The 13,175-nt window shown below is 46.1% G+C and overlaps 2 protein-coding genes across 10 annotated transcripts in view; one reads left to right on the forward strand and one right to left on the reverse strand.

The window, feature by feature from the left end:
• The first annotated feature begins 377 nt into the window (after positions 1 to 377).
• On the forward strand, positions 378 to 4,706 carry LOC121935341 (C-type natriuretic peptide 1-like). Its single transcript, XM_042476767.1, has 3 exons — positions 378 to 612; positions 1,701 to 2,008; positions 3,859 to 4,706. Exons 1-2 carry the CDS (start codon positions 541 to 543, stop codon positions 2,004 to 2,006), a joined length of 378 nt encoding a protein of 125 aa, XP_042332701.1. The 5' UTR covers positions 378 to 540; the 3' UTR covers positions 2,007 to 2,008; positions 3,859 to 4,706.
• A 3,926-nt stretch (positions 4,707 to 8,632) lies between these two features.
• EPHB4 (EPH receptor B4) overlaps positions 8,633 to 13,175 on the reverse strand; it is a 60,863-nt gene continuing 56,320 nt past the window's right edge. For all 9 annotated transcript variants that reach the window (XM_042476368.1, XM_042476372.1, XM_042476369.1 and 6 more), the window contains 3 exons: positions 12,444 to 12,637; positions 11,342 to 11,497; positions 8,633 to 10,359 (listed from right to left, as the gene is read on the reverse strand). In XM_042476368.1, the coding sequence (XP_042332302.1) occupies positions 10,236 to 10,359; positions 11,342 to 11,497; positions 12,444 to 12,637 (474 nt within the window). In that variant the 3' untranslated portion in view covers positions 8,633 to 10,235. The remainder of the gene's footprint in view (positions 10,360 to 11,341; positions 11,498 to 12,443; positions 12,638 to 13,175) is intronic.

A 13,175-nucleotide genomic window follows, 5' to 3' on the forward strand; every position in this document is an offset into this window, starting at 1 on the left:
GAAAGGAGAAGGAAGGAGAGAATGAGGAGGAGGAAAGGAAGTGGGGTGAAAGGAGATTTTTCCCAAGCCCTGGCATACCCCAGTTGCAAGGGTGTGCCTCTTCAGTAGGCCACCCTTCCTCCCCATCCCTCTTTTCTTCCTGCCCCATTCTCTCTCTCTCTCTTTGCCATCCATCCATCCATCCATCCATCCATCCCCTCGCTCTCCTCCTTTCTCACCATTCTTGGTGCTCCCTCCCTCCTGCTGCCCTTTCTCCTGCTGCCTTCTCTGGTCCCTTTTCCCGTCAGTGTTCCCCTGGGCAACGGATGCCTTTCTCTGGGGCACAAAGGCACCCCACAAGAGGGGCACACCCCCACAGTTCCTTGGCTGGGGCAGCCAGAGGTGGGCCTAGTTGCCCCGGGAGATGGGCCGGGGAGGGGGTCCCCGTGGCCCTATAAGAGGGTCTTCTGGGGCAAAGGGAGGCCAGACGCAAGCCAAGCATTGCCCCAGCACCCTCCAGCTTGGAGCCCAAAGAAACAGCCCTGGTCACTTTGGTCAAGGATGAGGACAGTCATCTTCCTGTTTGTGGTCCTTCTACCAGCGGCCTCCCTGACCCCAGTCCACTCGCCCCAGGTAGGCTGACCCCTGGCCCACAAGGCCAGGGGTCAAAGGGCAACTGGAAGGCCCAGGCCCAGAGGGTTCCACTATGGTAGGGGTAGGCAACCTTTTTGAGCCAGGGGCCGGGTTGCTGTCCCTCAGACAACTGGGGGGCCGAAGCCAAAAAATAAATAATTTAAAAATTAAAAATAAAATAAAATATATAAATAAACCAGGACAAATGTAGGACAAAATTTTCAAATGGAAGATACTTTTTTAAAAAAAAATGGAGGACATGTGAAAAAAATTGCTGATTTTAAAAAAAATGTTAATATAAATGCATGTTTCTGAGGCTTCTATAGACAATTGCCCCCCAAAGGCCCCAGCGGCATTCGGTGGCAGGACCAGGCCGAGGGCCGGTCCCAAGGCCTTGCCAGGCCGCATCCGGCCTGCGGGCCGCAGGTTGCCTACCCCTGCACTATGGCAATGTCCAGACTGGCTCAAAAGCCCCCAGTTTTGTTCTTTCTGGTTTTATGGTGGAGGTCCCACAATATTAGCTGTCAGCTCCTGGTTCAACCAGAGACTTTTTGTGCCAGTTCTTCTGTGTCCAGAGGAGGGCAAGCAAAATAGGGAAAGGTCTGGAAACCCCAAAGTTCTATGAGGAGAGACTTAGGATGCTGCTGGGTCTGTTTAGCCTGAGAAGGGAAGGTTAAGAGGTGATATGATGGACCTGTTTAAGTATTTGAAGGGATATCATTGAGGAGGGAGCAAGCTTCGTTTCTGCATCTCCAGAGAATAGGACCGAATGGAGCAATGGATGCAAACTATAAGAAAAGAGGGCTTGAGTTGTATCATCCTGCATAGAATCCTAGAGTTGGAAGAGACCCCAAAAAGAGCCCTGATTCAGTCCAAGCCCTTTCTTCTGCCATGCAGGAACTCTCCATCAAAGCATCCCCATTGACAGATGGCCATCCAGCCTCTGCTTAAAAACCTGGGGTTAGACTGGATGGCCCTTGGAGGATCCCTTCCAACTCTATGACTCTAAGAATAAGGCTATTATAGTGATGGGTTACCTGCAACCTTCCTCCAAAGATGCTGACCATTGCCCTTCCTTCTCAACACAGGCTTTCTTAGAGATCCTGGGGGAAGATCTGGAAGCGCTGCTCTCAGAACGCGATGGGGACCCCCTTTTGCTCCCCCAGGACTCCTTGACCCGGCTCTTGGGCAAACAGCGGCCCTTCCTCCGTGGGACCCCCTCCGGCCTCCCATCGGCGTCTCCTCCAGATGAGGCCTGGATCCACGTCCTGCGCGACCTCCTCAACACCCAGAAAAAATTTCGGGGCCGCACCAAGAAGATGATGATGGGCCAGCAGGGCTGCTTTGGGATCAAACTGGACCGAATCGGGACCCTCAGTGGCCTGGGATGTTAACCGTGAGTCCAGATATAGAATAAGAGGGGGAGACCTTGGTCAGGGTTGGGGGGCAGAGAGATGTTTAGGGAGACAGCATTGGCATACTTCATTTAACAAAGCCTCTGATAAAGAAACTTCCTTTTCATATAGACTTTTTCCTCCTTGTCCTCTGTCCAGTTGGGTGTGTTTTCTAGCAGCATCAGCATTGAAAGGATGGTGAAGGAGAGCTGGAGGGACAGACATGTTAGTGTTGGGTTGCATCAATATGACTGCCATAAATAATGCAATGAAGCTTGATCTGGGAAAGAATGGGATTTTTATTTGGCCAATATTACTAATATTGTGTGGGTCTACCTCCAAAGGGCAAGGCAAACAGCAGCTGCCTCCATAATCCTTTATTAAGCATGCATGAAGAGCAAAAAAGATTAGTTCTATTTTAATATACTATGTTTGTATATATGGTATTTTTTAATGTTGTAAGCTGCCCTGAGTCCCAACAACAACAACAACAACAATAATAATAGATAAAAAGGAGGGGAGCAGAGAAGCCCGCCTCACCAGCAAACTACATTAAAGAAACATAGGCTGCGTCCGCACTGCAGAATTAGTCCAGTTTGACACTGCTTTAACTGCCACGGCTCATTGCAATGTAATCTTGGGATATGTAGTTTTGTGAGATGTTTATCCTCTCCGTCAGAGAGCTCTGGGGCCACAACAAACTACAAATCCCAGGCGGCTTGGAAAAGTTACACATTTGTAACTGTAAGTCCCAGAATCCTGGAACGTTGTTCTTTGAAAAGTTATCAGGTTTCTTGACCCTGATAAGAAAAATGGTGGATTTCGGGAATCTGGGTCTCCAGGTCAGTAAAGAGAGAGAAAGGAAGAGAGATGGAAGTCGGAAATGCCTGGATTTTTTTATTGATTGATTGATTAATTGATTGATTGATTGCTCAGTATGGGGGGCTCACATCAAATTCGAACAAACTACAGTGAAAACCTATTTCATACAAATTTTGAAGATTTGATATAATATGTTTGGGATTTAATATTAATTCTGTGGATTGGATACAGATTTTTGGGTGTTGATACAAATTTGGGGGGTTTGATACAACGTGTTTGGGTTTGTCGACAACAACAAACTTTGTTTCATGCACAAAATTATTAAAAAAGATTGTACTGTATATGAAATCGCCTTCAAGCTACGTGTATAAAACATATAAATGAATCTTCTGTTTAGACTCGGGTCCCATCTCCAAAATATCTGACAAAGAAGTGTCTGCAAATATTCCCAAATCCAAAGAACCCGAAATCCAAAATACTTCCGGTCTCAAACACTTTGGAAAAAGGACCCTCAAACTGCATCTGTGTTTTCCCAAAAGTACTTCTTATCCTTTTAATGGTGGGCTGTTTTAATGCTTTTTAAAATGCTGCTGACACTTTGCTTGCATTTTAGCGCTGGTCTTTGTGTGTGTTTTCAATGCGCCGCAAGAGTTCAAACGCTGCGGACCTTGTGCTGATTTAATCATATTTAAAATCTTTTGTTAAAATGCATTTTATTCTTTTCATGGGCGATATTTTTAGATACTTTAATAATTTAATTCTATTTTAATGCTCACTCTTGTAAGTTGTTAATTGCACTGTTCTTTTACATCGTAAGCTGCTTTGAGCCCCATTTTAGGGGGATAAAATACACATTTTAGAAAACATAATAATAATAATAATAATAATAATAATAATAATAATAATGTATTACTATTATTATTATTTCCAAAAGTTGTAAGTGGCCTTGATTCCAAGCTTTGGGGAAAAGGCGGATACAAATAACCATCATCACCATCATCCACCTTCCCCTGTTTTTCCTCTCTTGCAGGCCTCCAGCCTTTGACGACGCTCCTGCGGGGCAGACATTCTCCACCAGGACAACAGCACCCATGGTGCTGGCAAGGGTCCAGCTGCACTATCCCCCCTTGATGGCTTTGGAAGAAGGGAGTCCTCCTCCACCGAAAACTATAACTCCCCTCTGGCTAAAACCCACATTTCTCTCTCTGCCTGAACACACTGCAATTGTTATACCACTTCTGTACCACTTTAACTCACGTGGCTGTGGCTTGGGCCTATGGATCCTGGGATCTGTAGTTTGGGTAAGGACTTTGAATTCTACTGTGCATTCCTCTACAGAACAGAATTCTGAATCCATCCCTCCAAAACTACAAATCCCAGGATTCCACAGGAGGGAGCCATGTTGGTTCAAAGAGTATTAAAGTGGTTTCGAAGTGCTATAACTGTGCAATCTGGACACTCCCCTGGGCACCTCCTTCCCCTTTATATGGTGCTTGCAACCAACTGGAATATGATTTTGGAGAGGGTTGGTTAAGAAAAACAATGTTTGCAAAGCATTTATGTATTTCCGTTTGGTTCCCTGCGTACTCCAGGTTACAAAAATAATACTCATCATCATAATCTGGTTTAGTAACTCTACTGTATGTGTGAAACATGGCATTAAGCCAGTATGGAGTCAGTGCAATTGAAACATCAAGGCAGGTGTATGTTTATATATGTGTGTGTGTATAACATATGTGTATATACTACTTATATATGCATAAACATATACATATACACACACATATATACTTCTGTTTGGCAGCTCTGACCCCATATTCTCAAGGGTTCTGGGTTATTCAGTGCTGAAGAAAAGGCATATATATCCATATAGATAGATATAGATATAGATGAATGAATCTATCTGTCTGCCTGTCTGTTTGTCTATCTATGAATCTGTCTGTCTGTCTAGAAATTTATCTCTCTATGAATCTTTCTGTTAGATAGATGGATGGATGGATGGATGGATAGATAGATAGATAGATAGATAGATAGATAGGAAGGATAGGCAGACAGATTGGATAGATAGATAGATTGTCTGTCTGTCTGTCTGTCTGTCTATGAATATATATATATTGTTGTTATGTGCCTTCAAGGCAAACCTATCTTGGGGTTTTCTTGGCAAGGTTTGTTCAGAGGAGGTTCTCAGCCAGAATGGAGGAGGAGAGGCCCATTCAAGGCAGGAAAGTGGCCAGAGAGTGTGCTTAAACAACTGTTTCCTGCAAAAATGCAGGTTGTTGCTTTTTCTCCCGAGGTGAAATAATGGGATCCGCCACACGGTGTCGCCCTCGCTCCCTTGAGAACTCTGGAGTCAAAGCAGGGAGCTTCTTTCACCTTTCACCCTTCCAGATGTTGTACTGCAACTCCCAGCATTCCCCATCACTGGCTGTGCTGTCCGGGGCTGCTGGGACTTGCAGTCCAACACCATCTGGAAGCCTGCAGGAGCCCTACCTGCGACTTACAGACTTATAGGTGGGAAGAATCATGTGTCCCGCCTCCAGATGTTGTTGGACTGCAAGTCCCAGCAGCACAGGACAGCGCAGGCAGTGATGGGCGATGCTGGGAGTCACAGTACAACATCTGCAGGGACATTATATCCCTTCCCAGCTTGCAGAGTCAAGTGTGGGGTTCATAGGGCCCTCCAAATATTGGATTGCAAGTCCCAACAGCCTGGCTAGTAGCACAGCTGGCAATGAGGGATGCTGGGAGTTGTGTCCCAAAAACATCTAGAGAGTGAGGCAACTGAAAATGCTTGTTTTTTATGAGGCTGCTGCAAATGGATCCTTTCAGTGGATGCTGGGAATAAAACCCTTTTCCAACCAATAAAAGCCCAACTTCTATGCAGAAATGAAAAGAGAAATGCTAGTTTTAATTTGGGATGGGATGGGAGGGAGGAGAAAGCCCATCGTCCCCTCCACAGCTGGAAGCAAACCTAGGTTTATCCCAATGCAGCAAAACCTTTGCTGAGAACATGCTTCTCTCTGGCCTTATAGATGTTATTCAGGTAGGTATATATATATATTATTATTTTTTTCCTGGAGTCGGATTTCCTGGATTTCGCAGCTTACTCAGTTTATGGGAAAGAGAATGGAAAGAGGAGAAAGGAAAAGGGAATGGTAATAATAATAATAATAGGGTTGTACCCACCTAAAGCATATAGGAGAGGCCTTGCAAAGAAGGAAACCAGCTGGGAAAATCCCATTAAACAGAAGAACCCTTTGCAAGGAAAGGAAGCTGAAGGTCAGGTCCTTTGTCCAAAAACAATGGAGAAAGAGGACTGGGGTTAATGGGATTTGGGATGGTTTATGGGCAGCAGTGGGCCTGGACCTATACCTTGGCCTAATCCAGTTCACAATTTGGCATTGCTGCAGCAATGTTTCATGTATTTCTTTGGATAACAACTCCCAGCATCCCCAGCCGGCATGCCTCGGCCTTCCTCTGAGGCTGAGAGAGTGCAGGTTCTATGGCCAAGTGGAGATTTGAACCCTGGTCTCCAGAGTCCAATGGTTAAACCACTACACCACATTGTCTCTCCTTGGAGGCTACAGCCCCCTGAATCCCCCACAGCCTGCATGCTGGGAGTTGTAGTCCTTGGAAGTCCATCTCTTGGCCAGTGCATAAGCAGAGTGCCTTTCTTTGTCGTTGTGTGCCGTCAAGTCATTTCCAACTTACATCAGCCTTATTATCACAGGGTTTATCTTGAGGCTGAGAGAGTGTGACTTGCCAATGGTCACCCAGTGGGTCTTAATGGCCGAGCGGGGATTCGAACCCTGGTCTTGAGTCATAGTCCGATGCCCAAACCGCTATGCCTCACGAGCAGACTGGATCATTAAATTAAATGGATAATTAAAGCACTTTCCCCCCACTAATAGCCACTTCTCTGGGATCTGTAGCTCATTGACTGCCTTCAGGATTCTCTATGGCAAGAGACATGCAAATCTATATAACACTATAGAACGACATTATTGTGTGCCCCCAAGCTTTTTCAACACACAGGTTGTGAACTGTGCTTTGTCAAAGCCGGTTAAACCAGGTTTGCTCCTTGTTGCAAGGAACTGCACAGACTTGCCCTTCCGGAGTGTAAACCCAAGCGCCTCCGACACCGGATTAAAACCAAATGTTCTTGTTCTGACAAGAGAAGCCACATCTCCACCAGAAGACTGAAAAAGAGGCTCCTGGGAAGAGAAAGGCATTCTTCCGTTTCCTTCTTTCCAAGACAGCTTTTAACCCAAGCCTTTCGGAGGAAGGAATTAAGCAAAAGTGCAAGCCGCCATGAGGACTAGAAACAACATACAAAACAGGTTTCTCTGCGCATTGCCATTCAAACACTGTGGGCCCTTGGGACCCGCTGGGGTTTGGTTCTCGGGCCCTCTGTGGAGAATGAAATCCGTGGGTACTCAAGTCCCATTATATGCAATGGAACATTATTATTATTATTAGTAGTAGTAGTAGTAAGAGCTGTAGTGGTATTACAGTGGGTCCTTGGTATCTGATGGGGTTTGGTTCAAGGACCCCCATGGATCCCCCCAAATTTGTGGATGCTCAAGTCCCATTATATGCAATGGGGTATATTGTTATTATTATTTGCAGTGAGCCCTTGGTATCCGCTTGGGTTTGGTTCTAGGACCCCTATGGATCCCAAGTCCCATAGCAGGCTAGGAGATTCTGGGAACTGTAGTCCAAAGAGCATCCCGTAATTTTGCTTGTCCAAAACGCTTGCTTGCCCCTTGGGATTGCAATTGGCCAGCCAGAGCAGATTCCCCCATACCCTTTGCACTATAAAGTCCAGACGGATCCAAAGGGCAGGAGACTCTGACTCAACCGGAGGAAGAAGGTCCCAACAGTCAGAAGTGTTTGATGCTAAATGGCCTCAGAAAGTGGTCAATATCCCCCCCAAACCAAGTTTGATGGTCTACCTTTCAGGGAGGTTTTGGCTCTATAGATTTCCTGCATGGCTGGGGGTTGGACTAGATGACCCTTGGGTTCTCTTCCACCTCTGCTATTCTATCATCCAACATTAGGAAGAATGCTTCCTAATGGGAGGCTTGTCAGGGTCGTCTTAGGGATGCTTTAGGGTTCGACCAGATGCCCTTTGGGTCTCCTCCCTTCCAGCTCCACAATTCAATGAGCTTCCAACATCATAGATAGGCAAGGAACTCCATCTTGTGGGCTACCTTTTAATAAAAGAGAGAGAACTACTGTTTTTATTAAATAATCAATAATTAGAAGCATTTTTTTAAAAAAGTGTTTTAAATTAGTTTTTCCCCCAGACAACTATTCTGTCCTATTTCTGCATCAATGCGTGGGAGGAGCATCTCTGAATGAATTAAGTCCACTTGCAAATTTGTGCAAATTTGTACACATTTCCATCATATAATTAATTCTTCTATATGGCCAGGGGCTGGGATGGATGACTCTTGGGATCCCTTCCAACACATGGATTTTTGTCCTTATCTTTTGTTCAAAAGGTAAAGAGAAATTTGGGGCATACACACACACACACACACACACACACACATATATGTATATATTTTCTGGGAAGCACAAATTTGGTTAAGTTCACATTAAAACGTCAACAAGAATTGCAACCTCACCTAATGTGGAATCAGCAATTTCAGTGCCATATTTTGGCATCTTGAACTTTCCATTTCATAAAAGACAAAAAGAAAGAGGATGGCTTGAAAGACAGATGAATGAATGAACAAATGAAAGAAGGAAGCACCAAAACCTTCCCCCAGAAACAAAACTTCCCCGAAACTCTTAGCAACATTCCCTTCATTTTGGTTTATAAGATACATTATTATTATTATTATTATTTTAATAAAAAAGTAACATCACTGCCTTCAATATGAAGGTTAACGAATAATACAAAAGAAACGGCGCTTATGACATCACAGGTCATTCCCCATGACATCATCAATCAGCGCCCGCGTTTTAGGCGGAGGCACACGGTTTCAATGTCAGTAAGAGTGAAACTCATCTCCCTTCATCCGTTTTAGCTTCTCGGCAGTGGCATCTCATTATCCCAGTGCGCCAGTTGCGCAGAGATGACATCACCGCTGGGTTTCTGCAGAGATGACATCCTGAGCCAGTGCCTGGTATATTCGTCCAAGCGACTCTTGGTCTTAACAAGGCAATGCGAGATATTTCGAAATCCAAAGCTTCACTTCTCTTTGTGACATCATCAAAAAGTGCACTGTTTTCCTGATTGTCACACGGTTACATCATCACAATAGTCCCTCACATTTCCACAGCGTTTCCATCCAGGTTTCCAGCTCATTGGCTGGAGGTTATGCTGTCACAGCCTTGCTCCCAATGACATCATACAGCGGCTAGGTTTCGTCCATCTTTGCGCAGAATATGATGTCATGCGCAAGTTTTGCTCTTACATGGGCAACATTACCAACATTATCACAAACACACCAACAGCTAGTTATCGTTCTTTGGCTTTTGGGTCACATAATGTGAGGGGCTGGGCCCCCCAAGTGTACAGAAACCCCATAATAGAGGAACAGGCCCACTTTGTATCAAATAACTCTCCCTTTTCCCAGAATTCAATCCAAAAAGATGGACGATGAGTTTCTATAAGGCCTCTGGTGATTTCCTCAAAAGAGCACCTGTTACGGTGAGGCTAAGCATGGCGGTGGTGGCGGCACAAACAAGCTCACAATCTCCATTTTGGAAACCAAGTGTTCACAAAATGGCTGCCGTCAAGCAGTTCCACTGGAAGAACTTGATTTTCTCCTCATGTTTCAACGTGGCAGCTCCCCAAGGCAGCCATAATGGCTATCTCCAAACTTAGAACATCTGCTCCTGAGGAGTAAGAGGAGGGCAGCCATTTGGGGTCAGTTTCACAGTATGGGATGTTGACGTCGGTGCGGCCATCTTTGGCATTTCTGTGTTTCTGAGGGATTTCTGAGGTGATGGCGCGAGGGCACCGAGGCCTTGGGAGAGCCAACTGCCCACAAAATGACTCAAAATGACCAGGAACAGAAGAGATGGAAGGTATCTGGCCACCATCTTCGCCATTGTAGAAGAAGGCAGCCATCTTGGACAACAGAACTGGACTTAAAAAACAATGAATTCCTCCAACTAGTGAGGAGAAAACTATCCGCCATCTTCACCACCGTTCTAAAGAGTTAAGCCTCTTGGCAGCCCTTCCAAAGCGGAGGAGGAACAAGGAAAGGAAATAAGAATACGTGGCTCTTTTGTTCCAAAACAGACAAATGGAAAAAAGGGAAAGGAGGAGGAAAATGGGAGGCAGATGCTGTTCCCAGTCAGGATCCCTGTTCGCTGCTGGAGAGGCCTCAGGAAGGTTCTGGAAAGCAAAATATTCCATGCCTTCCGTATCCCGCACCTTCTTTTGAGTCAGTAATGTCCGGTTTTGGCCCCGACGGACGGTCCTGCTTTGCTCTGGACATGCATGTTCTGGACGCTGGACAGGATCTTCTTTTGGTGTCCGGCTAAAGTCACCCCGATTCGGAGCAAATCTCTAAGAAAGAAAAAAAGGAAAATGGTTGGAACGCAGAACCGTTTCTCTCATTTGCCCTTCCATATTGGCCTAAGCTATGTCTGCACTGCGCAGTTATACCGGTTTGATATCACTTTAAGTGTCATGGCTAAGGGTTCTTTGGATTTGTAGTTTTGTGAGGCATGTGGCATTTTCCGCTACTAGAGTGTCAGTCCGATGAATTGTAATTTCCCAAATTACTCTGAGAAAAAGGACAGAGAATTAAATTGGGTTCCAGACTAAGTATTCTTGGGATTTGTAGTTTAATGAATGACTATTGTACTCTAGTGTCCTCTTCTGAACTATAGTTCCCAAGAGAATTCCTGAGAAGAGAGAGATCGAGGATTAAATTGAGATTACTTGGGAATTGTAGTTCAGGGGAGGATGCCAGACTTCTTTAGCTGAGGAATCTAATTTCTTCCCCAAACTACAAATCCCAGAATTCCTTACAATTGAGCCAGTGAAATGGGATCAAAACTACTCTAATGTCTAGGTTTCCCAAAAAAGTAGTGGTCTTCCAGAATCCTTCAGGAACAAAGCAAAAAGCTGGAAAGCAAGTATTCATTTGGAAGAATGAAAGGAGAGACCTAGGCTGCATCTACACTGCAGAAATAATCCAGTTTGACACCACTTTAACTACTTTGGCTCTGGGCTATGGAATTTTGGGAACTGTAGTTTGTTGTAGCACTAGAGCTCTATGACAGAGAAGGCTAAATGTCTCACAAAACTACAATCCCCAGAATTCCATAGCACTGAAGCTGTGGCACTTAAAGTGCTGTCAAACTGGATTATTTCTGCAGGGTGGATATAACCCAAGTCCCATGCGCTATATAATGGTCAAAACCTTTTTACTGTTAAGCGACATAAGTCTTTGACCATCTTATGTGGCACACGGGGCTTTGATTTCCTTTCCTTCTTGCCTTGCAAAACCCTTCCCCGTTTTCTTGCAGTCCTGCTCACTCACTCGGTGGACAGTTGGCTGACCAGTTCGAAGGAGGTGAAGCCGGCGTTGGCAAAATTCTCCTCGTAGCGGCCCATTTTGATGGCCCGAAGCCAGTCCCCGACGGAGCCGAAGGAGGAGTAGTGGGGGAGCCGCTGGTCCAGGAGAGGATGGGAGGGCCTGAGTTCGAGAGAGAGGAGGAAAAACAGAGAGGAAAGTGAAGCAGAGAGGCTGGGCAAGGAGGGGGACATTGGCAAAACAAAACCAGGGCACACAGGGCTCAAGACCTAGGTCCCCTTGAGAAGTGAAAACCGTGGCACCATCAGCCACCCCCAGCCCTACTTGGACTCCCATCTTCCCCACTCTGAGGCTACATCCAGACAGACTGGAAAGGTCCCCAAGGTTGCTTCTGTCCTTTCCAATTTTACATAGTGGTTTGAATGCTGCGCTGTGACTCCGGAGACCAGGGTTTGATTCCCTGCTCAGCCATGGAACCTGTTAGGTGACCTTGCGCAAGTCACACTCTCACAGCTTCAGGGGAAATCTTACCAAGAAAACCACAGGACAAATTTGCCATAAGTCGGAAATGACTTGAAGAACCTCCCAAAATGCTGCAGAGGCAACCATGGCCAGCAAAAACTGTCTATCCCGAGAACGTACATTTCTCTAGATACATTTCTCAGTTCTCAACTTCTAGCTCCCATTTGTTTGGGACTTCAGGTCCCAGAAGCCTCAGCCAACTTGGCCGACAGTCAGGAATCATGGGAGCTGGAGTCCTTTGAATCTTCAGGCCCAAAGGTCAGGAACCACTGCTCTAGAACCCTCTGGAATTGCTGGGTGGTTCTCCTCCTGGCCATTGCAGAGCCTTGTGGCCCTTCCACATTAGTCACTATGGTCCCACTTTAAGTGCCATGGCTCCACCCTATGGAATTCTGGGATTTGTAGTTTAGGGAGCAATACTTGGCATAATCAGCCAAAGAGCTCTAGTGCACCCCCCAAAACTACAAGCCCTGGGGTTCCACAGCATGCGGCCATGGCAGACAAAGTGGAAGCATAGTGTAGCATGAAAGGGCCCCAGATCTTGGGGGTGATGGAAAGGATGTGGGGAAGCCAGGGACCAACGCACCCTCCGTTCCCCCGGGAGACAATCTTGAGGCTGGCAGGGTTGCGGATGAGCTTGTCCAAGGAGCTGACGATCTGGGCGAATCGGGGCCGGGAGTTTCGGTCCTTCTGCCAGCAGTCCAGCATCAGTTGGTGGAGGGATGTGGGGCAGTCCGTGGGGGGAGGTAGGCGGTAGTCTTGCTCAATGGCGTTGATCACCTGGGCAGAAAGAACAGGAAGGTCACATCTGGAACAAGGCAGGCGCCTCTTGGGTAAAGCATGGCATAGTGGTTTGAGCACTGGACTATGACTCTGGAGACCTGGGTTTGAATCCCTGCTCAGCCATGTAAACCCACTGGATAACCTGGCCAAGTCACACGCTCTCAGCCTCAGATGATGGCCATGGCAAACCCCCTCTGAAGACACTTGCCAAGAAAACCCCATGAGAGGTGCGCCTAAGGGTTGCCATAAGTTGGTAACAAGTTCAAGGCACACAACACCACCAACAACAATGGACAGAGCCTGTGCTAGTAGTAGTTTCAGTGTTGGACTACAAATCTGGAGACCAGAATTTGAATCCCCGCTCAGCCATGGAAACCCACTATATGCCTTTGGGCAAGTCCCACTTTCTCAGCCTCAGAGGAATGCAGTGGCAAACCTCTGAACAAATCTTGCCGAGAAAAACCTGTTTTTGGAGAGTTGTTTTAGCAGTCTTTTAATTTTAAGGACATTTTAGCTGTGGACTCCTGCGTTGGAC

Source organism: Sceloporus undulatus, chromosome 6 (genome assembly GCF_019175285.1).
Source record: "Sceloporus undulatus isolate JIND9_A2432 ecotype Alabama chromosome 6, SceUnd_v1.1, whole genome shotgun sequence".
Classification (NCBI taxonomy): Eukaryota; Metazoa; Chordata; class Lepidosauria; order Squamata; family Phrynosomatidae; genus Sceloporus; species Sceloporus undulatus.

Coding starts and splice junctions, on each gene's coding strand:
- LOC121935341 (XM_042476767.1), top strand. CDS start 541: ATGAGGACAGTCATCTTCCTGTTTGTGGTCCTTCTACCAGCGGCCTCC. Junction 613..1,700: donor CCCCAGTCCACTCGCCCCAG/GTAGGCTGACCC, acceptor TTCTCAACACAG/GCTTTCTTAGAGATCCTGGG.